Here is a 27,104-nt window from a genome sequence, read left to right as displayed (position 1 = left end):
GTGCAAATATGTTTGTGAACACACACACATCTGAGTGGATAAAAAGAAATATGGAGAGCAGGCAGTTTGGTGGAAAGAAGGAAAGTTTTGGCCCTTACTGCTCTCTGTGGAGCATCCTTAGTGGGCACATCAGTTGGCTTTCTCAGCCCAATGTCACACAAATCAACCCCCTGGGAAACTCAGGAAGTCCCCAGTTGCTTTAAGCTGTATGAAGAGAAGAACAAAAGAAAATTGTGACAAAGATCCTTGAGCCAGTGGAGAGAAATCCCCTCTGATGCAAAGGACTTATTTTCACCCCGTAAATATAATGCAAATGTTGAAAAAGCCCTGTATACTTTGCTGTATGGCAGAGAATGCTTACAGGATGACAAAAACTCCGTGTGTGTACTGATCACAGAATCACAGAGTTGTAGGGTTAGGAGGGACTTCAAGAGACCATGGAGTCCAACCCCCCTCCAAAGCAGGCTCTCTACAGTTGGACTCGATGGTCTCCTGGTATAACTAAAATACCTACAGTCCAGTTCATGCTAAGTGACCCTGCTCATTCATTTCTTTGCTCTGAAGCGATCTTTGTATCCTCTTACAAGTTTCTCTGGCCATACAGTACAGTGTCCTCAGGGAATGCAGCATACTTTGACTTAATGGCTTCTGACATTTCACTCGCCTTGTTAATAAGCCAGGCGAGATGTCAGGGACCATCAGATCAACGAGTGCAGCAGTTCCCAGCAGGGAAGCGTTTGGAGCCTCATCACACCACCGCTGGATCTGCTTTACAAAAACATGCTGATAGCCAGTGTTAATTATTACAATGACTAACTTTCATCAGTGCCTCAGAAATGACTAATCTCAAGGAATTGGGGATGCTCCTCAGTTACACTCTGCAGTGCTGTGTTGGTAAGCAGCACAGCTGAGCAGCTGCATAACACCTTCTCAGCTAAACGTTGGTACTGCAGCAGCTTTACATGCTAACGCTCCTGAAGGACTCACAGAACCATGAAGGATGGAAAAGACCACTAAGATGCTTCAGCCCAACTCATCCCCATCATGCCCACTAACCATGACTCCTTGCTCTGGGAGATGGAGCTGTTTGGTGGGTTGGTTGCACAGCTCCAGCAGCCAGGTGTCAGCCCCTGGTCCCACGCAACGCGACTGTGCAAGGCTAAGTACCAGCAGGCACCCCTGTTCTGTATATTTCATTTACGTTTGGATGAAGTCCCTCACACACCCGTGCATCCAGGCTTCGAGAATTTCTGAGGCTGACACTTTTCAGATATTAAAGCTGAGAAACAGCACCAAAAGAAGGTGAACTCCATGGGAAACATTACTGAAGTCAATGGGTGTTAATGTTGGCACCGGCCGGGCTGCAGCTCTCAGCCATTGCAATTTTAGGGATTGTCCGACGTCAATTTCTTTATTAATATAGAAAGAAATGATCTCACAAAAATAGGATAAGTGATGTTTCTTAAATCCCAGAGCTGAATGGAACCTGAAAGAAAAAGTGTATTTGCTTCAGGCTCTGGTAAATTTTTCAGGAAGTTAATGGCACAGAAGATGGAAACGGTAAAAATACTGCACACGTGGTCACACGCGGAATGTTCTATTCTCTCCATTCGCTCAGGCTGTGCTGTAAGCAAGAAGATATTTTTAGGGGAAATGGAATGGCTGCAGACTAGAAACAGAGAAGCCAAAAGTGTCCAACAAAGCATTTCACTTGTTAGTTCTTACATTTGTAACACAATGTTTTTGGTAGGGTGGTTGTATCTGCTGAGTTACCCAGTCATCTCCTAAAACGCATGGTGTGAACTGCCTTATCTAAGCATACAAGGAAAACTGGCCAAGTTTATCCATGTGGCTTCTTCTGATGCAGGCTGCTCTCTGCAAGAACTTTATTTGCTTTTCTTGCCAACAGAAATCTAGCTTCCTTCACCATGGTTCCATTTGTGTTGAGAAGAGGAAGATGGTTTGAAGGTGACTTCTCAGTGGGTACACTGTCAATGGCAATATTCAAAGCTACCAGAAACAGTGCTCCATGTCAGTGTTAAAGCATTCATGTGAGTGCAATGCACACAGAAATATGGAATATGTGCAAAGGCATTGATGCATCGGCTGTCCCAGCCTCCTTAAAAGTCATCCACCAAGAAACTCTAAGGGAAAAACGTCTGGGCTTGCTGACAATGAGAGGTTTCTACACTGGTGGGAGAAGCACTATGTTTAAAACCACTTTGTCCCAAAAGGTGACCTTTCTTTTCATCAGAATGAACCCAAACAAACCCATTTCTTTCCTATGAAATGTGCTGTGTTATCACTAGTGCTTACAGAAAATTAAAATGGTTAATATTCTTTGTGTTGCTTTCACAGTTGCCTATACCTATAAACACGTGAATCGTGATCCTCTTATTCAGTGAAACCAAGAAGAGATTGACACTGAGAAAGAAAAACATCTTCATTCACTGCTAATAGTGAATGAAGTCATTTGTAGATTAGATTAGTGTTGGCACTGAAGGAAAAACGTGCAATTCTTGTTTACATTCCTGACCTACTGGGTAATCACTACAGCACCCAGAGCTTCAGCTTCTCCACTGCTTCATATCAGACTAAAACCAACAAAATGGACCCTTGCAGTTATCTGACATTCACCTCACAAGGTTTCAGCACTTCCATTTAAAAAGGCCTTTGAAATATTGATATTTAGGAGTACAATGGTGCCTGAAGACAGGTGTAGGCGACTTGGGGCCATGCAGGTGATGAGCAGGCCTCCAGAAGAGCAACTGTCCCATTCTCCTCTGTCTCCTAGAATTAGTTTATGCAAGGCAGGTCTTGCAAATACAGAGCAAAGCACAGAACTGTTCCTAATTTAAAGCATGAACAAACTTACCCAGACAGCAGGAAAATCCCGCATTTGAACTGCTTTCCCTTCTCTCCCTTGAGTTACTGCTGATAAAGTAGTATCACAAGAAGTCATCTCGTGCAATAGCTCGAGTAATGCAAATATAAGGTCTTTGTTCATGAATTCCAGTGAAATTGCACCCCTTTAGGTCCACCCTCCACGCAGGATGGGACTCCACCCCTCTCATTCTCAAGTCATCATTTCACTTTATCCAAACATAAGTGATTTATGGTGTAGCTCAGAGAATAACCAAGCCTGAATCCAGTCAATGTTTTAGTATGATGAATATTCACTCAATTTTTTTTTTTTTTTTGCATTCTTTGCTGTTCTTTCTTCCCTTGTTATTATACATAACGGATTCTTTTCCAGAAAAACTAAAATGAATGAACATTGTTGACATTTGGCAGAAGTGTTTAAAGCAGTACTATCAGTCTGCTATTTCTACTAGACGGAACATTCATTGTAGCTGAGATAAACTCCTTATTAAATTCAGCAGCACTGTATTTCATTTCAGGACATTACAGCATAATACTCAACCGTGTCAGTGGAATAATGTGAAAGAATCCAGATTTTGCAAAACAGCTGAGGCACTCATTATTTCCCTGACCCTCCCATGATTTCAGCGCTTAGTTTTGCATTCACTTGAAGCATGCTTTGCCCCTGAAAACTTCTCACATTGCTGTCTATTGAATTTGGTGGCCAGGAGCTGCTGTCACTGCAAGAAAGCCAATGGTTTTTGCTGCAGAAAGATGTCTTACATCGACCAGAGTGCTCCTTAACACCGTTATCAAGATGACGGAATCGAGTGCACCCTCAGCAAGTTTGCTGATGACACCAAGTTGAGTGGTTGACATGGAGGAAGGAAGGGATGCCATTCAGAGGGACCTCAACAGACTTGATAGGTGGGCCCAGGTGAACCTGATGAGGTTCAACACGGCAAAGTGCAAGGTTTGGCATTTGGGTCAGAGGAATCCCAGGCATCCCTACAGACTGGAAGGAGCTCCTTGAGAGCAGCCCTGCAGAGAAGGACCTGGGGGTCCTGATGGATGAAAAACTGAGCCAGCAGAGTGCATTGCAGCTTGGAAAGTAAATGGAATCCTGGGCTCCATCAGAAGAGGGGTGGCCAGCAGGGACAGGGAGGTGATTGTCCCTCTCTACTCTGCTCTTGTGAGGCCCCATCTGGAATCCAGGTCTGAAGCCCTCAGTACAAGAAAGACAGGGAGCTGTTGGAGAGGGTCCAGAGGAGCCACAAAGATGATCAGGGGGCTGGAGCACCACCCCTATGAAGACAGGCTGAGGGAGCTGGGCTTGTTCAGCCTGGAGAAAAGAAGGCTGTGGGGTGACCTCATTGCAGCCTTCAGTACTTAAAGGGAGCCTGCAAACAAGGAGGGGAGTCAGCTCTTGGAAAGGGGAGATAACAGCAGGACAAGGGGAAGTGGTTTTAAGTTGAGGGAGGGAAGATTGAGGTTGGATGTCAGGGGGAAGTTCTTTCCTGTGACAGTGGTGAGGTGCTGGAACAGGAAAGAACTGAGAGGCTGTGGATGCCCCGTCCATCCCTGGAGGTGTTCAAGGCCAGGCAGGATGGGGCCCTGGGCAGCCTGGGCTGGTATTAAATGTGGAGGTTGGTGGCCCTGCATGTGACAGGGGGCTTGGAGATTTGTGATTGTTGAGGTCTGTTCCAACCTGGGCCATTCTGTGATTCTATGACAATGCACCGTGAGGCACGTGCTTTCATACCCACCTGAACAGGGTGGGAAAGCATGCTGCTGCTGGAGGACATGGCAGAGCCACTGCAGCTCCAGACCTGACCTGTCTGCAGCACAGGAATCTGCTCGGCTTCCTGCAGGCGCTGGAGAATGGTGAAATCCAGCCCTGCAGCTTCAACTAAACCCACCAGCAAACATCCTGCTCCCTCTGCTGGCTGCAGAGTGCCGTGCAGATGGACGTTCTGCCCATTTAACCGCAAGTGCTATTAGAAAATCGCTCCCAATTAGGGGAGGGCCAGGAACATCTCCACATTCTCCTTCCCCATATTCACCAGGATCACCCACCCCCACCTTAAATGAAGCTATTATCCTTCCATAAGCTTTTTTTATCTTTCCACTTCCTTCTTGATGCTGCTTACACTTGGGAATTGGTACACAAAAAGAAACTACTTTCCTTCATAAGGAATACCTCCCTAAAAACACAGTGGAAATAAGAATTTTGCCACGGACCTTAATGGGGGGAGTGTTTCTCATGTATTCATCCGCATGCATTTCATTTCTTCTGCAAGGATTCCCCCCACACTCTTATTCAAAGAGCCAGTTACCATCTCCAGGAAAGCAGACTGCCCCGTGTGCTGTTTGTGCCCCTGTCCACCCTGCCAACCCAGGCAGGTGCCAGCTCAGCCACGTACAGATCACGACGTTTCTTGGTGTATTTGCAGCACTCAAACACAACCCATTTAGAAATGTGAAGACATGTAAATCCCTAATGACAGCTGTTTGCTTTACCCATATAATTTCACTATAAAAACCAGGAAAGGCTTTGGAAGCATGAAGAAAAGCTCATGCAGAACCATTCCCTAAAAAAAAACCCATGAGGCTGAGAAAGTTCTCTTGGCTCCATTGCTGTGTTGCTTTCCTTATTTAACTGTTCTAGTTAAAAGAACACTCCTGACCTAAGAAAACCTACAGCAACCTTATAATTTTTTGTTAAATACATGGTGGTCATCCACAGGTTTAAAAGTAGTAAAGAGTGGGCATCCCATATTTAACTCTGAGTCACACTGTTGTATGTCACGTAGAGACAACAGCTGGCATTATTCAGTCCCCAAAAGATATCGACCCATTTGTGCTCCAAGGCCCAAATTCATCAGAATCTTATGAAAATCTTTACAGTAGGAATGAAACAGAATGGCAATTCTGAAGTGATCCAAGGAGGAAATAAAGCCACACCAGTATCAAACCATCCAACCATAGACACTGAAACATCCTAGAGGAGTGCTGGCATCACATACATCACCTTGCTGTTACATAGAGCTGCACAGACCTCCTCCTTACCCCTTCCTGCTCCCAGCACTTTGCTCAGTCCCTTCTGGAGTGATGGAAGTGAGATGAGAGAGAAAAGCAGCTCGGCCACAGATCTAAAGCGAAAGCACTGCAGGCGCACACACGTACATCTTTTATCCCTTAAATGCCTGTTCATTTCCAGCCTCCAACAACTGGTTCAGCCTGCCTCCATTCCCTGGCTATGCTGGGAGCTGCTGCTTCAGAGCTGCTCTCTGCACTGTGACAACTGCACCGCCAGAGGCACTGGCTCTGAGTGCCCGTTTAGCACATCATAAAACATTTCAGCTTGCTTCTGTGCCCCACAGCCTGCAGCATTTGTGAAACCTCGTGTATATCGACTGCTGTGCAGCTCTGTTGAGTTGCACAGCTGAAAATCTAGCCCCATCTCCAGGACTCACATAAATATCACTTATTCTAGCTCAAGATCTCCCACTTCACACGCTGTGCCAAGTTTGCGAATCAAGAATCTCTCTTCACATCTAACAGAGGTGCTCCCATCTGTGCACATAATGTTCTACAGGCAGGAGCACAGACAGGGAAGGAACATCATCTTCCAGTGCTCCCATTCCCTGGCAGCTGCTTGATGGAAAACTTCTGGATGGCATCTCACATACCAGATACAAACTCGATGTACAGAGACTCAAAACCAAAAGCCAGCACTAAAGCGTGGCTATTTGAGGCCTATATAAATCAATGAAGATATCTGACGGACTTCAATAAGGGAAAGACATTTCAAACAGCAAGGTTTCATACTCCTGCAGAAGCCTGCCATCAATCTTGATTTCACTGCAAGTAATTCTGTCAGATGGGAACACAGCCAAGCATGCTCTCAGTTTGAAGGCTAACATGTCGATCTTAATGTCAGCACGTGCATTTGATAGATGACTGCAGTCTATAAACACACACAAAAATTTTATCTGACAAAAAAGGAATATAAGACATGCAGACATAGAAAGCAAACCCACATTTTCTTTCCCCATCCTTTCACAGGATGCCACTCTCACTGGAAGCTGCCTTCTCTTCCCATTGCTGAATTCCTGTACCCACAGGCAGCTGCAGGCTGTGCAACGTTGAACATAAAAGCTGTTTTCTCTAAGAATCATTGCTTTTCAAGTCGTTTCCCATTTTCTCACTGCAGCCAAACCCACCCCTTCAGCAGGTACTGAAGTACAGCAGCCCCTGATTTAGTCTAAGGAAATGTTCCAGTGTTGAAAGAAGAGACCCACCAAGAGCTCCAGTTTTCCATTGCTTTTAACACAGCAACTTGGCTTTACTGCAAAGAAACCCTACAACAAGTCACAGAATGACCCCCCTCAGTTCCTGAATCGTTTACATTACAGATTCACTCTTTGCACATATCACTGCCACAAGCAGCTTCCACACATAAAAAAATTATTCTGGAGGTAGAAATAAAGAGTGAAATCTGGCTACGACAGTGGGGAGACCTTCAGTGCTCAACTGCAGCATTCTGGGGGCACAGAGTGACACAGCTGACTCAGAGGAAAGCCAGCTCAGTTCTGCCACTGAGACAGAATGCTCGGCAGGATGCAGGCACTGCTTCCTCCTCCTCCAGCTGTGTCTCATGATTCCACCCTTGCCAGTGCAGAGGCAGCCTGAGCCGCTCACAGGGCTGCAGGACTGAGGGATAGGGTCAGACAGGAAGAACAGATGTCGAAATGAAAGTAAAAGGGCTGCCAGGACTTCAAGCCATTTCCACCTCCTCCCTTAAACCGCTGTGATTAAAGACATGCAGAGCAGCCTTGAGATAAAAAAACACCCAAAACACAACAACGGACAATCAAAACACAGTGACCCATGCACGACTTAGCATTCTCCTCTTAGAAAGAATCACAGAATCACAGAATGGCCTGGGTTGCAAAGGAGCACAGTGCTCATCCATTTCCAACCCCCTGCTGTGTGCAGGTCACCAACCAGCAGCCCAGGATGCCCAGAGCCACATCCAGCCTGGCCTTGAATGCCTGCAGAGATGGAGCATCCACAGCCTCCTTGGGCAGCCTGTTCCAGTGCCTCACCACCCTCTGCATGGAAAAGAGCTCATGGGAAGACTGCACAGGAACCACTGTGATGCTCCTGTACAAAAAGACCAAATTGCAACATCCCTCTGTAGGCCTAAACTTTTTTCTTATAGCATCTGAGTAAATGTGTACATCTGCAACCAATCACAGAGTCAGAGAATATCCCACGTTGGAAAGGACTCACACAGATCGAGTCCAACTCCTGAGTCCAATACATACCAACAGAAAAAGCTGTGCCTATATTCTACTGCAAAGCAAAGCACAACTGCTGCATTAGAGGAAATATTATTCAATCAGAACCTTAGTATAATTCCTCTATTTTCACAAAACCCTTTGGCTTACAGAAGAAGCCACAGAAGTGAGCCACAGTTCTATTAGCAAACCCTAATTTGTTGGGGTTCAGAGGAAAATTGCTCCCTTCTCTGCCTAGTCCCACACCTCCCTAAGGGTACATTGGTGTTTCTCAAAGAATTTGTGTTTCTTTCTCACCACGTGCTGAGCAATGGCTCTGGACCTCAATGTCCTTATTCAGCAATGTGCAGCTCTCAGCAGAAGGCAAGCAGAAGGAACTGCTTCATCCTGAAACAGCTGGAACAACACATCCAAGCCTTTCTACTAATTGTATTGCAACTGCAGGCAAGCTTCTTTCCCTTTTTTGTACCTATTTGATAAATACTTTTGAGGAGTGGGCTGGAATAGAAAAGAGCAGGGCATGAGACAAGCTATTTCTCATTGCTCTGAACAATGAAAACGTTTAAAAGTTGTTCTAGTAGCTACTGGAAATGGAAGTCCAATTCCTGAAAGCCCAAAAGCTCCACCTCTATGCTCAGAATGCTGTGCAAAGAAAGAAATTGTTTAATTCAGCAAATAGCTTCTCCTTCTTCAGGAAGGCCTACTCATAAACCCAAGGGATTTGTTTATAGGAATGACCATAGAAATGGAAGGTCCTCAGAGCATGGTTGAGGATGAAGATCTAAACAGATCCACTTTTCTGTTCCTGGGAACTTGAAGTAAACAGAAGAGCAGTCACTGGTTCCAGTTTGTCTTTCAGAGCCTATGTGAAAATATGTACAGAAATTTAAGCATTCCATTCTCATAAAGAACTATTTGTTCCAATTGGGAAATAATTTTCCTTAGAACTGCCATCCTCCCCTAGAAAATCTCAGTTTCATAGCAGCAGCATTTCCCAAGTGAACAATCTTTACAACATCTCAAGCAACATTATCCAAAAGTAATTAATCCCAGATTAAGATTCAAGACATGTTGCTATTTACTATTTGAGAGCATTTGCTTCAACGTTCAGTAAGCCAGTATCACCCACTGCCTCTGCATCAACACTTCCTTGTTCTCATCCTAGTCTCCTGGTGAACTTTGATAACAAGAACAGTTGTGGCACCATTAATTTACCTATAAGAAATTCCTTTGGCACCTTTCATTTTTAAAGTTACAAAAGAGAAGCCCTATGGAAGGTGCTGCACTTCCCATCTGCAGTCCTTTTGGCTTGACTGCACCAATGCTGATGTTTAGACTTGCTTTACTCCTCTGTAACAAAGTGTGGTGGGGTCTTAATGAGAGCTCTGACTCACATTCACTGAGAAAAACAACCCAGCTGTGTGGTTCTTTTGCTTTTTTACCTCTCCAAGTTAAAACCTCCTCCACTGTTATCAGTAGAAGGGAAACTTCTATATCTCAGCTGTTGTGCCTCAGAGCCTGGTGTGCTGGCACTGCAGGACTCCACAGTACAGAAACAGGGGGCAAAAGAGCAACACAGAGCACTTGGTGTCACCTCCTCCACTCACACTGGCAAAGACAGCTCACATGTGAACGCTGATGAAAACTCAAGAGGTCCCTGAATAGATGTGAATTCCAGAATCACAGTGGTTTGAATGGACCCCAAGAGACCATCGAGTCCAACCCCCTCCTACAGTACCTCCCTACATAGGTGGCACAGCTAGGTGTCCAGATGGGTCTTGAATATCTCCCCAGGAGACTCCACCACCTCTCTGCACAACCTGTTCCAGTGCTCCGTCATCCTTACCGTTAGTTCACAGCTTCCTATGTTGAGGTCATTATTCCTTGTCCTATTGCTATGCACCACCAAGAAGAGCCTGGCCTCATCCATTTGCCTCCCACCTCCCTTTAGATGTTTATAAACATTTATCAGATCCCCTCTCGGTCTTCTTTTCCCCAGGCTGAACAGCATCAGTTTACTCGGCCTTTCCTCAAACAGGAGATGCTCCAGCAGGCCCTTTACTATCTTTGCAGCCCTGCATTGGACTCTTTCTAAGACATGGCTGTCTTTATGGAACTAGGGAGCCCAGAACTGGACACAGCAGCCTAAATGTGGCCTCACCAGGGCAGAGTAGAGGCGGAGGATCACTTCCCTCGCCTTGCTGGCCATGATCTTTTTAATGCACCTCAGGAACCCATTGGCTTTTTTGGCACACTGCTGGCACATTCATGGCCAACCTGTGTTCCAAGGACCCCCAAGTCCTTCTCCACAGAGCTCCTTTCCAGCAGGTCATCCCCTAACCACGTAATGGCACATACAGTCATTCTGCCTCAGCTGCAAGACTCTACACTTGCTCTTGCTAAAGCTCATCAGGTTCCTCCCTGCCCAACTCTCCAGGTCTTGTTGAATGGTAGCACAGCCCTTCAGTGTGCCAGCCCTTCCTGGGGCAAACTTACTGATGTTAGACTCTATCCCATCATCCAGGGTGTTGATGAAGATGCTGAACAAAACCGAACCCAGCACCAACCCCTGGGGAGCACAAATAGTGTCAGGATCCCAACCAGACCGCATTGCTGGTGACAACCCTCTGAATTAGTAGTTCATTACTTGCCCAAAATTAAGAAAAGGATTTAGATTAATCATCGCTCCCAGAGCCCTGCTTCATCCCCACCTGTGTTAAAATCCTTATCTATATGAGAGCTTAAAGTTTAGCATGTTGCATACATTTTTGGTGCTACTCTACTCTTGCAGACACTTGATGCTGATGCACAGAAATGTGTACAGGAGTAACAAGAGCTATACTGAAAGCTGTACAGCTGTACTACTTAGGGTTGTACACAAGAAGGAAAAATCCTCTCTCTCTCACATATGAAAGCAGCGCTGAGGCTTGGAAGCCCATGGTCAAAGATAAATGCTAGAGCACAGCCAGCATGTCACTTGAGGACACAGGCTGAAAGACACTCAGACGTGCAGAAGAAGTCAGACGGTATTTACTACAGAATTAAATAAATACCCTGTCCTAGAACTATTTCAGTATCCCTAAAAGCACATTCATTACCACACATACTCAGATAAACACGGGGTCTCGCTTTGAAATAAAAACCCATCAGTTCACAGCTGGAAATAACAGGACAAACGTCCTTAGTGTTGTTCCTTCCATATTTTTAGGGACAGTTTGCAGAAGGGAGGGAACTCCCTGAACGCTTCTCTCTGCCTGAATCCTCTTTCCCCCTTTGCTAAATAAAAGTCTTCTGAAAGCCACAACAGCTCCTGTAACTTTAAACCTGGGCTGAGATCATAACTTCAGCACTGCCCAAACAGCGCAGAGGGCGGGCCTGGCTCTTCTTTTGAGACCACCTTAGGCATGCTCCCACCCCTCTGCTAAACAGAAAAATGCTGACACCACTCAGATACTTTGCTTTAGCTGTATAGTTATCATCTGTGCAAACCTCTCCCTTTCAGCAACGGCAGCTAAAGGAATATTTGGAATACCAAAGTCGTTTCTGCAGTGATTTCTTTTCATGATCTCAATTCTTGCTTGACTCTAAAAATTTATCAGTCTGAATCCGTCTGGTCTGAGCACTGGAAAGCTCTTCTCTAAGCGGAAGGAAGATGTTTATTAAAGTTCCATTCTTCATCTTCATTCTAGGGAGCGTGCCCCTCGTAGCACTTGCTGAAGAAGGTAAGAAAAATCTTTACTTCAAAGTATTTGCAGATCTTTTAATTGAGCAGTTTGTGCATTTACTCAGATGATATCGTTTCTCTGTCCTGTCTATAAGGCTCTTCCTTAAAGCAACCACTCAGCAGTTGCTACGGTTGTGTCAGGACAGAGACAGCAAAAGTTTTGTGCTGGGTTCTGTGCTGTTGGAAAGGACTTTCTGTGCATGTGAGCAGAGGAAGGAGCAAAGGGAGCAGCAGTGCAACGTTCATCAGCACTCCTGGAAGTGCCTTTGGTTTCACCACATGCAAGACTGCAGGCAAAAAGTTGTAACCAACACTTAGGTGGTGACGTTCTCTGCTGTGAATGTCACTTCTAAATCTTTCAGTGCAAGAGTTTAACTTCTGTACTCAGAGGTTAATACTCCCTTGGCCATAAGCAATGTGTGCACATGAGGGAAACTAAAGAGGAAGAATTATTACCTACGGCAGGTTTGAAAATATTACATGCCTGGAAAAGTCTGTCTGGTGAACTATTTCTTTTAAATTTGACAAGAAAAATTAGAAGTCTTTCTAACACAGTGATTTATGGACAGTAATCAGAATTGGCCTGAAAAGCGCTTTATTCCAGGAACTTCACATTCATATTTATTCTGCGTAGTATGTGAGCCATGTGAATGAGTTGGCCATGAGGCAACGTGCCCAGCGTGTGCACAGTGATGGCAGCAGTGCCTGGAGGGGTGAAATCCAGCAACCTCTGCTGCAGAACACAGGCATTCTGTTTGCCAGTAACAGTTCTCTGAAAGCAGCTTTTCCAAAGCATCAGTCGACTTAGGATCATAGAATGGCTTGGGTTGGAAGGGACCTCAAAGGTCATCTCTCTCCAGCCCCTCGTCTCACTTGGATTTTGGGACCCTACCTGAGACGCACGGCCTGATTTCGGCCTGGTGACAATCAATATCATTCCAATGGAAGTAACAGCTGTAGCAACATGCTGTACGTGTCAGCGTTGGCTTGTGACTTAACTGGAGCTCCTGATGTTCTGTATGTGAGGGTATAAGGCTCATAGTTCAGAGTTACACTTCAAAACTGCACAGAAAATCTAAAAGCAATCCCTATTAGATAAAATGCTAAATATTATTTTCACTGGGTCCCAGCTGGCTTATCTTCCCAATGCACCAGTATTAAAGATACTGAAGTTTACAGGCATTAAAGATGAGACAAGAAGGCAATGTTGCTTTATAGAACTATCTTAGGCAGGCTCTTGTATACCAGAACTGCAGGAAAAATGCTCTTTTATCTTTAGGCTTTTGAGGAATTTGAAAGTACATTTCCTCTCAACTTTCCTGTATGGAGGATTCTATTTTTATTCACTTTTATTACCAGTATAATTTGCTCTGAACTCTGTAGATGGACCTAGAACATGGTTTTGGGGTTCCTAAAGCTGTCTAGGTTTTATGACTTTTCAAGTGGGGCTATCATTCAGGATAACATTCAAAAGCAGGCTCCAGATATAATAAGCAAGGCTCAAGTATTTGTTTCACTGCTGCTTGCCAATAACCATCAACAATTCTGAGTTAGAACAACCCTAGAATGGACGCATCACCATTGGCAATCTAATTGCTTTGAGCAGTGAGGATGGAAATTTTTGTTGCCTTGCAGATGTACGAGGTGGAGTGGGTATATTCAGATACCTGAATCACTGAGGCAGGCAGTTTGCCCTGAGGGTTCAAGAGAAAAGTTTCCTCGTCAGATTCTGATGCCTCTTAACGCAGACCAGGTCACAAACATGTGCAGCTACTCCTGTAGTTGGGCACTCCAGTCTCTGGATTGAGGCTGAGTCCAAAAAAGCACCATGTTTGTTCTGATCAGAGAGTAAACTTCCAAAAGGATTGCTGCTTGTTCCAAGCTCCTCCTGAAATTGCTAAGTAAGTTCTGTCACTGATCACATATCTGAGCACTGTCCTCCTCCCCATCCACATAGTGATGCGGAGCTTTAGTAGTTTCACTAGCATCTGCCATCTCTGAGTTGCTGCAACACTACAAAACCCAGAGGGAAAGGAACAATTTCAGAGCCAGAAACATGAGTGAAGGACAGCAGTTATCACAGTAACTGGACTATCAGCCAACCTGTGAACAACATGTTAGGGAGAAACAGGAGTCTGGGAGATGCTGGAAGCACGTCAGTGCTCTTTGCTCAAAGCACAGTGAGTTACATCTAACATCAGTAACTTAAAAATGAATGATGATTTCTGTTAAAAAAACCCAGGAAATGTTAAGAGGAATTTTTGGGCTCCAAGTCAGCAACTTCATATCCATTAGAATGGACAGAGTGCATTGACTGGGTCACAAAGCAGTACAGAAGTTGTGAAAGGATAGCATACAACACTGATGTAGCAAAGAAGAAAACTAAGTTATTAATTTCCTTATTTATATGTGAGCTTCCAGGTAAAATTGACGACAGTAAATAGGAAGAATTCAGAAAGAAAACCTGGTAACATCATTGCCTACTTAAAACACATTCGTGTATGCTTTGTGTAATCCATTCCTGGTTTCAATCCTGTCTGAAACAGCCAACTCCTTTGTCATACTGACCACCCAAGGACAGCCCTGAGCACTCCACATAACCTCATGCATTTTCAGACTAATCCATTTCCTTCTGAATGATTAGCAGATACATTTGTCCTTCTGTGATCCTGGTCAGCATATGAAAGCCTCAGGCAAAGCTTAACGGGATCAGTCCAACTGAAATGGAAGTTAGCTGGGCAGGGCATTCATCACATGATGAAAAGCACGAGTATTCCAATGGAGGCTTTAGAGGCAGCTCATCTCCTGACTTGAAACCTTCCCTATGGTGCGAGTATCAGTATCAGTGTGGGTGAGGGGATCACTCTAGTGGCTGTCACATAACATGCACAAAAATGGACGTGATTGCTAACAAGTTCCCACATGTCACTTGAGCTACATCAACAGTATGTGCACCCAGTCTTAACAAGAGGCAATGCTATGCAGTGCCTCCTCGTGCAAACCCCAACGTTCAACACATCTATGCTAGACTGTGGGACTACAAAGCAGTGAGTGTGAATTGCTGCATCTTGCTAAAATGACCAGCAAAGAACACAGCATTTGCATTCTCCTCTTCACTGGGACACATGCCCAGCCATTTCTCCAAAGGTAGGAGTAAGTTTTTGAATCTGTGTGATTTTATACAGAAAGGAAACTGTCATATTTACAAGCTTACAAGTGAGCCTTTCATCGACTCAGGTGCCACAGTAAAACTGCAAACAGAGGCTGGATTCTCAGCGCTCGTAACTCAACTTTCCACAGAATCCATGCATTTCCCTCAGATCCTGTATTTCTAAATCCACAAAAAATAAGCAACTGACAACCAAAGAGAGATAGAAGAACATTAAGAATCAAAAAATAGTAAAGCAAGGTTAGCCCACTGTGTACATGCTGCTGGTCTCTGACAGAAGCATGCAGTGTTTCCTCTGTGTGTCATTTGAGGCAAACCATACATGCAACACCACAAAACTAACTACGGTTTGCCCAGCCCTAACTTAAAGCCTTCCTCAGTGGCACGTTTGTTTTGTTGGTTTGTTTGTTTTTTGTCTGGATGTGGTCAGGGACCACAGGATGGAAGCCAAAGGCTGCCAGGTCCCAGTGCTCCCTGCGTCCCACTGCCAGGCTGCAGACAGGCAGGCTCTAGAAGGGCACCAAACCTCAATATCTTCAGTTTGCATTCATGCAGCAGCACAGTTCACTCTGTTGCGTGGCACAAAGCTTGCTCCACTTCATAACAAAATGCAGGACTGGGAATACAGGGACACTGGGAAATTCTGAAGGAAACTGAGAAAAATGATGACCGATTTGTTTCCAACCCACTGTTGCAGTAGCCCTGCCAAAGACTCAAAGGAAACCAACTGTGATGCTGTGTACCCTTCCATGTTGTTTTCCCATTGCTTCATGCTTGTGTATCTTTGTATTTGCTGCTTACAAATGCCACAATGGCCGGCATGAATTGTATCACAGTTCCTCAGGCAGGACTTTCTCTTCCTCCCCTCCCCTCCCCTCCCCTCCCCTCCCCTCCCCTCCCCTCCCCTCCCCTCCCCTCCCCTCCCCTCCCCTCCCCTCCAAGCCCACAGAGGACAGGCTTCATTCTAAATGCATATTAGAACATTTCTTTGACTATGAAACCCATCCAAGTATTATCTAGTGTGTTATTAGTTAGTATGAATGCCAGACTAAACATATCCGAATGGACCTCTCTTGCTGTGTGGTAATATACAGCAAATAGCCAAGAACCACTGTGAGCAAAATGAAAGCCCAAGCAGCATCCAGCTCTGTGCGTATCTCAAAGAAATGAGTTAGGAAATGATGGTGCAAACAGTTCTGCTGACAGCTATGAGGGGTCAGTCACCTTAATAAAGGCTGTGATAAAGCACTGCAGGAAGTAGCTGTGTTGAGCTGGCAGATGTGAGTGGATAGTTTTTGGAAGGAAGTGATTCAGGGAAGATTCTTTTATTACAGTATCTGAGGTCATATCTTAACTCCTTTCATCTGTATTCAGACCCCTGTATTTGTACACAGTTTGTGTGATTGCTGTACGTTCTGTAACACTTGCTTATCCAGAGCATAGAATTCTATACTTCTCTCCTGAGGCCACTTCACAGAATCACAGAGCCATAGGAGTTGGAAGGAACCACTGGAGATCGTCAAGTCCAACCCCTCTGCTAAAACAGGAGCCCTTTACTAAGGCAGGAGAGCCTCAGCTCCAACATTTGTTCCCTTCCAGCCATGCACTGATAAGAGGCATTGTAATACTGCAGTTTTAGGTGCCACTTGCAGAATGATCCCAAAGAAACTTGCTCATACCTCCAATCTTGTTGTCCCAGCCAAACCCTTCCTGCTCAGAAACCAGAAAATTGCCATAAGACTGCAGCAGGGCAACCTTCTGGTTACAGGACAGCAGAAATCGTCATTCAGTGGTTTAGACAGGTTCCTGGTGCAGCAGCTCTGAGGTCAGTGTACACAGCAGACAGACTGACAGCAGCCTTCTTAAAGTCACAAGCCTTGCAAGTCTCAGCTCCACAAAGATGATTTAGAAAGAAACACCCCTCAGTGGAGTTAGATAGTGTATCCCTAACCACAGCTTTGTGGCCAGCTGTGTCATGTATCAGAGAGGAAGCTTTGCAAGTGACCACCTTTTCCTCCTGTGGCTTTGTTACATAGCTTTGGTTATGGGTCACATACATACCACCAGCATTTGAAGAGCAGCTGTTTTTTCCTTAACATCTGCCCCAGTTAAAATATATATGTATTTTTTTTGTTTGTTTTGCTTTCCTGTGGGTATCTACATATGGACAGTGTACAAAATAATACTGTAGCATTGAGAAGGTGGGACTTATTTCAGAAATAGCTGAGTGCTTCTTTTAAATTTAAAGCCTGGCTTTGTTCCTCTGGCTTAAAGCAGTCACAGCAATAGAAACCATCTGCAGCAGGGTGTGGTGACCAAAGGAAATGTTTCTGAAAATTCAGCACAACGTTGTCATGAGCTGCACAGAAGAGATGAACAAAGTCAGTCGTGCTCAAAATAAAGCTGAACTGAATCCTTCCCTGTGCATCACAGCAGTGTTTCCTACTGGCAGATACTTTCACCGTAGTTCTGTCCTCCAGCTTCCTCCATTACACAGAGCAAAGCCTGTCAAGGTTTGTGTAAGGAAGCAGCAATGAATACGTCAGCAATCAGTCAGACAGTCCTGAGCAACCCAGTTAGGCACTCAGCACACTGCAGGACACTCCTTATATGATAGAGAACTGCAACTTCCAGAATCAATTAAGAAAAAAGCCCACCAACAATACATGCCAGTGCCATGGCCCCAAATAGCCCAAAGTTCTCAGGGTGCTGAAGGTGTCACGAATCTTGCAGAAGCCACAGCTACAAATGAGAACTGCAGTTCTCAAGAAATTATTCCTTGCCTTTATCTAGTCTGAAAATTTTAGCTGTCCAAAGGCTCAAAATGCAAAAGGCAAATAAAGAGAACCTGGCTTATTTTAACAAAACTCATTTTCAGAAAAAGTCCCAAACCGTTGGGGCCTGGATTTGGCACTGTGGAAACATTCCATGGGAAAAGGCTCACAGTCAAATGGAGTCTGGAGAACGCAGGGAGCTCTGTGTCAGGACAAATCCTGAGGCAAATGTAGCCCAGGCAGGATGGCTCAATGGAATCATAGGATGGCCTGGGCTGTGCACAGAACATGCACATGCAGGCCTTCAAACACCACTCGCTCAGTAGCTCAGGAAGAAGATTATGAATACCGGCTCTTAAGAGAGGGAAGCCTTTAAGATCTGCAGTTTTTACCCACTGCAGAGACAGAAATGACCAAATGACCCATTCTGAGAGCTTCCTACTTCAGGACTAAGCCCAAGGAAAGGCTCTGAGCTGCCTTTGCCCACTCACATCTGGGTTTGTTCAGGCTGCTGGGAAAAAGGAGATCCTCCAACATCTGTCATCTTCAAAACATCTTTGTTGTTTTTGGAGACACCTGAAAGAAATTCTAATAGACAAGAGTTTTACAACCCACTCTCCTTTCCAACACAAGCACTGTGATTTGAAAGCAACCCTGAGAGGTTTTTCTAGTAAATCGTCTCTTTATGAATAACAATGAGAAGTGAGCTCATCTTTCCCTAACTGGGTCATGGGACGTTTAACCACACAGTGTTTTTGAAGCAGTATTAAACTTTTAAGGCCATCAGATTCTCTCCTGGTGTGAGAAGCTGAGGGCTGATAGCAGCTGGGGACTTTGAACTGAAATGCACACAGCTGGAACGTGGGGAGAAAGAGATGGAATGATTAATTCACATCCACAGCAACCTATAGCTGCAAACAGAAGAGGCCACAGGACTATTTGGAGACTATTTGGGGACAATCTCAGTGCTGTGAGGCGATATTTTTTATTTACAGCCTCCCTTAAGATCACAGTAAGAACATGTACACAACCAGTACTCGACCCTATGGCTCTTACTACATGAAGCCAGCTAATGACCAAAGTACACATGAGCTTACATCCCACATTATTTTTTGATGTCAACAGTAGATGCTACAGCATCCAAGAAGCCACACAGTTAAAAACAAATGGGCACTGCTGCCACTTTACTCTGCTTCAGTTTCCAGATACCTGCCTGGCCTTGAGCTTATTCCCAGCTTTCTCTGAATTGTGCTAATATCTAATATTCCTTCCTATAAATGCAACATACCAATAACAAAAGAGTCTCCTGATGACAGTTCAGCAACGTCTGTAACTACACAGCAATGTGTAGAACACATCTGTCCAGAAAGCAGACCTGGAAATGTAGCCCAGGGACCACGCTCCAGCAAACAGGACCTCAGCTTTAGCACAGTATGCAGTTCTCATTTGTAGCTGTAGGCTTCTGCAAGATTCGTGACACCTTCAAAGTGGAGAGGCCTGGGACAAACCCTACAGACCTGTACAAATCAGGTCAACCTCAGAGCTTCAGGAAGTTAATATAGGAGCCTTATTATTCTCATTTCAGTGAAGAAAAGCACTCCCAGAGGATGATCCAAATCTCAGGAGAGCTGAATCACCTTCTGGAAGCATTTATCTTCTTCTACAGACTATAAAAGGTCCTTATTAAAACACTATAACAATCCTTATTAAAACACCTTCACAAAGAACCTAAAATCAGGTCAGCTCAATCCAGGCCATTTCCTTTTGTCAGTCACTGTGTACCTATGGTAACACACTGAAATACATTCGCTACACATCACTGGTTGCCAGGAATCTTTGATAACTCGACCACACAAAAAATGATTACTTCCATGATCTGTGACACTCACCAGTTCTCCACACCTTTCCTCTGTGACACCGTTTCCTTTCCTGCCTTCACTGTCAGGTAATTCTTCAAGGCTGGAAGCTGCTGCCATGCCAGGAGTAAAATTATCTTCCCTGAGTATGCTGCTTGTTTTTAACATACCAAACTTACTTTGCTTTCCATCTGGGGTTTTTCTCTGATAATTGGTTTTCTCCGTCTGTGCTTATTTGGTGAATAAAGGATTTCTTCAGTTCTGGCTGCGATTACAGATCTACCTGATGCATGCAGTGCGTGTTGGTGAGCTGTACTGCAGTTTATTTCTTTACACTTAACACGTGCATGCCATAATCTCAATGTTGTAATGCATACACAAACCAAACCTAAGCACTACAGAATAGCACTGTGTCTTAAAACACGCTGATAATTTAAAGAGATAATGAACATGCCTGGAAGACAAACCTTTTTCTCCTATCTATTTTCGGAGGAAGTTTTTCACCCAGAGGGTGGTGAGGCACTGAAACAGGCTGCCCAAGGAGGCTGTGGATGCCCCATCCCTGCAGGCATTCAAGGCCAGGCTGGATGTGGCTCTGGGCAGCCTGGGCTGCTGGTTGGCGACCTGCACACAGCAGGGGGTTGAACCTAAACGATCATTGTGGTCCTTTTCAACCTGGACCATTCTGTGATTCTATGATCTACACAAATGGCCAGGCTGCTCACTTGATTAAAAAAGGATCAAGGCATTATTTTTACCATCTAACTTAGAAGAATGCTTCACCCTGCCCTGTTCTGGTCTTTCTGTGAATTGTAAGAGCACTTCTGGGAGACTGGCTGACCTACTGGGCTGGCTGCATTAGGCTTCATGCTTTTCATTTGTTAGTGCCTGAAGTACTATTTTCACACCCACCTTTTGGAACTTAAATAGAAAATGTGTCTCTATTTGGGCTTGTAAATTAAAGTTGTTTACTGGGGTAAATAAAGATCCAGAAACCCAAGCTTAGATCAGTATTTAGTACTTTGGAGAAGGCACAGCTCTTGTTCTTGCATTGCTAGAGAAGGATGAGCACTAATTTTGTTCAAAGATGAGTTTTGGGAGGAAGGAGATATATCTGTATATTCCCAGTACAATTCAGTGGCAAATGGAAATGAAGAATAATTTGGGTTTTTTGATATCTGATCACTCACCTTCTGCATGAAATGTTTCCTTTTAAAATACTGATGCCTTTTTAAAAATCATTTCAAATTACATCTGGGCTTTTTCATTCGAAATAACATTTTTCATTTAAAGAAGGCAGCTGAAAATTCCATAAAGGTCAAATGGAACTTGAATTAAAGAAAAATAATTACCAATAGATTTATGTACTGAAAATCCAAAGCAATTCTAACCTTCTTCCATTATGACACAATAAAATGCCTGGGTTGAAAAGGACCACAATGGTCGTTTAGGTTCAACCCCCTGCTGTGTGCAGGTCACCAACCAGCAGCCCAGGCTGCCCAGAGCCACATCCAGCCTGGCCTTGAATGCCTGCAGGGATGGGCATCCACAGCCTCCTTGGGCAGCCTGTTCCACAAATGCTGTTGTATAAACTACCTTGAAAAGGAAGAAAGAATTTGATATTTTGTTCATAATTAATCAGCATCTGATAGTGGTTACCCTACAAACAGCTCAGGTAAATGATGTGTTGTCTATCCAGGGTTTTCTCCAGCACCTCTCCCTGCAGATCTCCCTGCTGCTTGGAGGGAATGAGCGCAGTTCTCCCCCACACCACTTTTAGCTGCCATTGCAAAATATCCCTGCAGTAACTCAGAATTATGCTGAACGTGTGAAGGGATAAACTATGCTTGAAGGAGTTCATATAAACTTTTGCCCCATTTGCTGAAGGAAAAGTCTGGCACAAAATCTGCATCCAGGAAATAATTATCCAGGAGTTTTCATGTTTTATGCCTGATGCTTTTTGATCAGGACAACGTCTGCTCTCTGCTTACAGTCACACACTGCTATCTGCAGTTAGCACAAGTCTTATGCTCAGGCAGCAGCACAGCAAGCAGCTTTACTTCTGAGCTTCGTAGTCACAGTGAATTACAGACTCCCAAAAGCTATCAGACTACACTGGCATCACAGTGTGCGTGGTTGCAGTCTCATGAGTCAGCATGCAACTTTATCACATGATATCTGTGCTTCCAGTGATAACTGCCAATTATCTTCACATACATATTTACATTTTTTGTGTTCTGTCTTGTTCTACTTCATTTTCCCTACCCGGCCATATACATGAGAAATTGGCTGTGTGGGCCAAATGTGAGGATAGATGACACGTAAGTCCAGAACAAAAAGAGGAGACATAAAAAACCAATTTGAGCTATGGCAAATCAGCTTTGCAACACTTAAAAACCACTCAATAGATTTCTGTAGTAATACTAGTAATACTTTCTGAACTCCAGCTGTACCCATAAACATTAGTGACAGCCCTAAAGATGAAGGTTGCAGCTGAGACTGAGCTAGTGCTTGAAATATGGAGTAGCTGCATTCACCTGCATGGAGGGGAAGACTCGTACTGAATGAATGAAGATGTTTAGTGATCAGTCCTTGCACAGCACTGAAACACTGCAGCAGGTGTGTGCTTAAGCTCTTTATCCCACAGGAGAAGGCAGAAAGTCCAACCGATATTGCAAACTTAAGTGCAAAGCAGGCAGATGTATATCTCACATTTGACAATTTAGAAGTCAAAGCAGCCAGAATGTGTAACTATCAACTGAACCTCCAACCTATTTTTCTTAATTTTATTCAGCAAGTGCCATTCTAGAAGGAGAAGAAAGTGCAACAATCGATTTCAAAGACAGAAATGACACAGAGTTTGAGGAGTTACCGACGCTGGTGAGTAGCAGTCCAAGGAAAGGCTCCTTTCTGTTACCCAGATCTCACAATCTGCTTTTGTCTCCTTGCTTAGATTTTAAACCATCATAAATCACAGAGAACAGCTCTGAGTTTGAAAAATCAAGACCACGTGCTAATGCTTTTGCTTTGCTAGCAATTAGGTTGAAGGTGACAGTGCTCAAAGCATTTTTGGCAGTACATCTGTGCTGTCTCTTTGTTGCCATTTGCCTCTTCTAGCTCTTTCTCTCTCTCCAAACTGACAAACTAACAAAAAAACCAGCAGACCCAGAAAGATCAGACAGGTCTGCAACCTTCTGCATCCTGTCCTGCGCTTCTGTAGTCCTGCTGGGAATTCATCTGATCTACCAAAGCCTTTATAGCAGGGAAGAGCAATCAGCTGACAGATCGAGAGCTGTAAATGCTTACCTTCATACACTGAACATACTGAGGTTTTCTTTCCCCTCTGTTTTCTCCCCGAACTCTTTTAGCTGCCCACAAGACTACAGAGTGTAACAAATCTCTTGCAGTTTGGAAGACTAATGACCACAGAAAGTGCATTTGACGTGCCTGAAGAAAATGATAACGCCACGTATTATGAAGTTAACACTGAAACCGCTGACGGTAAAACAGCCTTCCATTTTCCATTTTAATATATCACAATCTCATACTATTTACTAAATACAATATCTGGAAAATTCAAGTACCAAAATTAAGCTGGTCTTGAATACGAACTCAATTCCAGAAGTAGAGAACTGTACTAAACACATCTTGTGTAAGTTTCCATGCAGAAAAACGACGTAATCAGATCTGACTTAAATGCCACTGTTACACATTACAGCAGTCATTCCTTTAGATATTAGCTTATCTTTCTATAGTTTCAAAGAGCTCTTTGCATTCACTCTTGAGAGTTTTAGTCTCTCATTACTTATCAAAAAACAACCTATTACACAGCTCCATACCACTGTGTTAACAGTCAGTAAAAGTTTTCCTTAGACACAGTGCAGTAAATTGGGATGCAGAACTTGGTATAAAGCCTCTCAGTAATTATTCTTTCTTACTTTACAGGTGGACTGAATGGGGAACAGACAGAGAAAACTGAAAAAGGTATTAAACCAAAGACAAGGGAGATCTTAAGTGCCAGGTGATACCAAGTGCTGGGTTCTGCACTTTGGCCACAACAACCCCAGGCATTGCTGTGGTTGTGGGGCAGAGTGGCTGGAAGAGTGCGTGGAGAAATGGACCTGGGGGTGTTGGCACAACAGGAGCCAGCAGTGTGCCCAGGTGGCCAGAAGGCCATCAGCTTCCTGGCTTCTATCAGCAGCAGGAGGTGATCATCCCTCTGTGCTGTGGGCAGTGTTGGGTCCCTCACTACAACACAAACATGGAGGCCTTGGTGTGCAGAGGAAGGAATGGAGCTGTGAGGGGTCTTGTGGTCTACACAGATCACAGTGTGCATGGCTTTGCAGGTCTCAGGACACAGAACAGACCAGCTTGGTGACTTCAGCATGTTTGCAATCTAGCACAGAGGCTAAAAAAAATCCAAGCAAACAAAAATACCCCACAAAGCTGCTGAAATTACCAAGCTTACCTGAGAGCTCCCAACACAGAAGGAAATCTTCCCTGAAATTCAGCATAAATGTGTCAGTTCTATCACTGATCTCCATTATCAATGATCTTCATGAAAAACATGCCAACAAACTCAATTTTTTCTTTCAGGCGGCCTGGAAACAATTGCACTCGTTGGAATAATAGTTGGAATCATAGTAGCTGTTGGAATCCTTGCTGGAATCATAATTGCTGTTGTAAGGAAGATGTCAGGCAGGTACTCGTAAGTAAATTGCTCATCAGGCTTTTCAAACAGCAGCATCCCCTGAGTGAGGTCACAGGAATCCCTTCTGAAATGTCGAATACTTCCAGTTTGCCAAAAGTCATCCCTGCCACAAGAGCTGCCAATGCTGTGAGCGCTTCAAATCCCTTCTCAGACAGTGGAAACACTGTCAGACACTGCGGGCACAGCGCCCTAATACTCATCACATGCATGGCTTTTGGGTCAGCCTACAGGTATGAGGGATAATGAAGTTCTGGGAGTGCTGGATAACATGTGAACACTGCCCAGTGATCTTCATCTCTGGATGTTTGTGGAAGCGTACTGAGGAGTGTTGTTGGTGCCACTCCATCTAAAAATGCTTTACAAACTCCCAAATAGTTATAAAACCACACTGCATTTTAACAAACAGAATTCCCTCAGCATTAACCAGCGGGCAGTAAACAAATACTTCCAGGAATAGGGGCAGGAGAAACAAAAATATGAGCTGGGAAGAAAAATAAAGAGGTGAAGGAAAGATGGGGAGAGAGAGGAAAAGAGATCACATCATGACAGTTGGGTAAATTGATGAAACATAGAAAGATGTCACGTTCTCTTGTTTTGTTTGACAGGCCCTGAAAGGAGTTGAAACAAGTAACCATGCCATTCCATGTCAGTACACACAAGTGCTTCTTACTTCAGAAGAACTAAAGACTATTCCTGTATCAGTGTGAGAAGATGATCCATGGAAGATACAGTGGAACAGTTCCACATCTATGGGGATCCCACACAGCTCTCCCAAAGACTTTCCTTTTTCTAAAAACAGACTGCAGAGCATGGAACATTTGCTTAGGATTTTTGCTAATCCCAGAGGAACAAAAAAAAAATTATCCTACAGGAAAAAGCTCCAGTAGCAATGACATTTACATCTGAAAAATGATGTGCAGGTAATGTATGCTAGCTTCATTTCAAATGCTGCTGGCAAAGATTATTTCACATCACATAGTATGCATTTCTTTTTCCAAAATCTTTTAAGTGTTTTGGCTGGTTAAGTGCTTGTGGCATGTTCATCTACTGAATTAGCAAGGTAGGACATTTCTTATCAGAAAGGAGGTATTGCTTCAGATATTGATACTGATTTTCTGCTCAATGCTTACATTATCATGTGGCAAAGTATAATAGGTCCAGCTGGAACTGACCTACCAACTAAAAGCTTGTGCATTTGACTTGCATCAAGAATTTCCTGTCTCCTCTTGTTGCAGAGACACAAGGATTGGAATACACATCCTGAATTCAAGGGTGCTTGGAAAATACCCAGTTTTGATGGGTCACTTTAACCAGTTATTCAGCACGCTTTAGAGCTGATGTGCAAAGGCTTTTGAATTCATGTATTCACGTTTTTCTTTATAAGTGTCTTTTTCTAACAGCCTGCTTGATCACATGCATGAAAGACTAAATCAGAGCATGTTAGTGACATGTAGTGCATCCTTGGACTCTGCAGCTTTCTACTATGGCACATTAAGTGCAGCAGTATCTGAACACGAGGAGTTCAGAGTGAAAGCTTTGTATGCCAGATGGCTGCAGTGCATTGTGTTTTCTAAACTAAAGCATCAAACGTTTGGTGTAAAAATCTTCCATTTCATATGGTTGACATGTATTAAACAAGTCAATTTACATAGATTGACATGTGTTTTGCTGTTTCTTCTTTGTGTCATGAACTTTCCCATCTGTCTGATCCCTGCAAAGAAAATGCAAGTTATGCCATGTTTCAGACTAATTGTTCTCTATTTTTCAAAAATAACCTGAGAAAAAAGTCATTTGGAGGTCTTTTTGTGCAGTTCTTAGCACTCGTGAGTCTGCAATGACTGCCAAGTTTGTACACAGCAACAGAAGGGAAAAATTAAGACGAGAGAGTAGTAAATATCCCAATTGAGCAACATAAATGTTGACTACATCTTGAAAGCCTTCACTTGGATCTTGCTTGCTTGAGCTTTAGTGAGCTTTGCCTTCCTACTGGTCTACATGAAAAATTACTCTCTAGATCCAAAAGCTGTGATTTCTAGAAATGGCTGTTTTTCTGTCTCATTTATTAAAAAAAAACACACTTTTTCCTGACATCTGAGTTCAGACTTCCCTTTAATCTCATAACTCAAGTATATATGTATGCATGGTTTTGGTTTGTAGCTCGCTGTCAGCAACAGCAGTCACCTCCAAACTGCCAACGTTACTCTAGGTAACACTGGAAACAGTCATTCTGTTCCTTACCCAGGGAGATTCTAATGTAAAGTTCTCCACAAGAACGAGTTCCCCTTCAATAAATTGTTCCCATCACATCCAGGCAGGCAATTCATAATGAAATGGAAACATACTTCAACTTGTTTTCAAAGTCTGCTCTGATGAAACATGACTGAGGTTATTTTGCATAGAGTGAGGCTACAGAGTAGGTATGCAGACACACGAGATGCCACTGACTTGAAAGAAAGTCATATATTTACATTTCCATGCTGATCTCCTGTAGTTAAATCTCAGATACCAAAGCATATCCATCCCAGAATGTGTCCACAGTTATACAGTACCTGGAATAATGCATCCACGTGTCACCTCTAGCTTAATCTCATTTGGTTTAGCTCTGCTTACACTCAAGAGCAGAGTACAACTAAACTGAAAGGAAAGTTAATGATACCACTGTACAAAGTCATGTGTTTACTATATGAGAGTCTATCACAGGT

The 27,104-nt window shown here is 43.9% G+C and overlaps 2 protein-coding genes across 6 annotated transcripts in view; one reads left to right on the top strand and one right to left on the bottom strand.

Moving 5' to 3' along the window:
- The window catches only part of LRRC38 (leucine rich repeat containing 38), a 175,152-nt gene that overhangs the window by 138,001 nt on the left and 10,047 nt on the right, over positions 1 to 27,104 (bottom strand). The window lies entirely within an intron of this gene.
- Positions 10,514 to 26,055, top strand: PDPN (podoplanin). Of its 4 annotated transcripts, none has more exons than XM_048968119.1 (6): positions 10,514 to 11,890; positions 22,486 to 22,571; positions 23,099 to 23,192; positions 23,637 to 23,675; positions 24,288 to 24,399; positions 25,008 to 26,055. In XM_048968119.1, the coding sequence occupies exons 1-6, from the start codon at positions 11,821 to 11,823 to the stop codon at positions 25,012 to 25,014; spliced, it is 408 nt and encodes a 135-aa protein (XP_048824076.1). In that variant the 5' UTR covers positions 10,514 to 11,820; the 3' UTR covers positions 25,015 to 26,055. The 4 variants fall into 4 exon arrangements, with proteins under 4 accessions (XP_048824076.1, XP_048824073.1, XP_048824072.1 ...); XM_048968116.1 differs by having other exon boundaries at positions 10,523 to 11,890; positions 23,060 to 23,192; positions 24,288 to 24,389; XM_048968115.1 differs by having other exon boundaries at positions 10,804 to 11,890; positions 23,060 to 23,192.

The sequence above is a fragment of the Lagopus muta genome, chromosome 21 (genome assembly GCF_023343835.1).
Source record: "Lagopus muta isolate bLagMut1 chromosome 21, bLagMut1 primary, whole genome shotgun sequence".
NCBI classification, from domain to species: domain Eukaryota; kingdom Metazoa; phylum Chordata; class Aves; order Galliformes; family Phasianidae; genus Lagopus; species Lagopus muta.
This window is presented reverse-complemented; position numbering and strand designations above follow the sequence as displayed.

What these genes read in the sequence shown, in the direction of transcription:
- PDPN (XM_048968116.1), top strand. Translation starts at nt 11,821, where the DNA reads ATGTTTATTAAAGTTCCATTCTTCATCTTCATTCTAGGGAGCGTGCCC. An exon ending in TTGAGGAGTTACCGACGCTG is followed by an intron (nt 22,572 to 23,059) that starts GTGAGTAGCAGT and finishes GAACTCTTTTAG; the next exon opens with CTGCCCACAAGACTACAGAG. An exon ending in TAACACTGAAACCGCTGACG is followed by an intron (nt 23,193 to 23,636) that starts GTAAAACAGCCT and finishes CTTACTTTACAG; the next exon opens with GTGGACTGAATGGGGAACAG.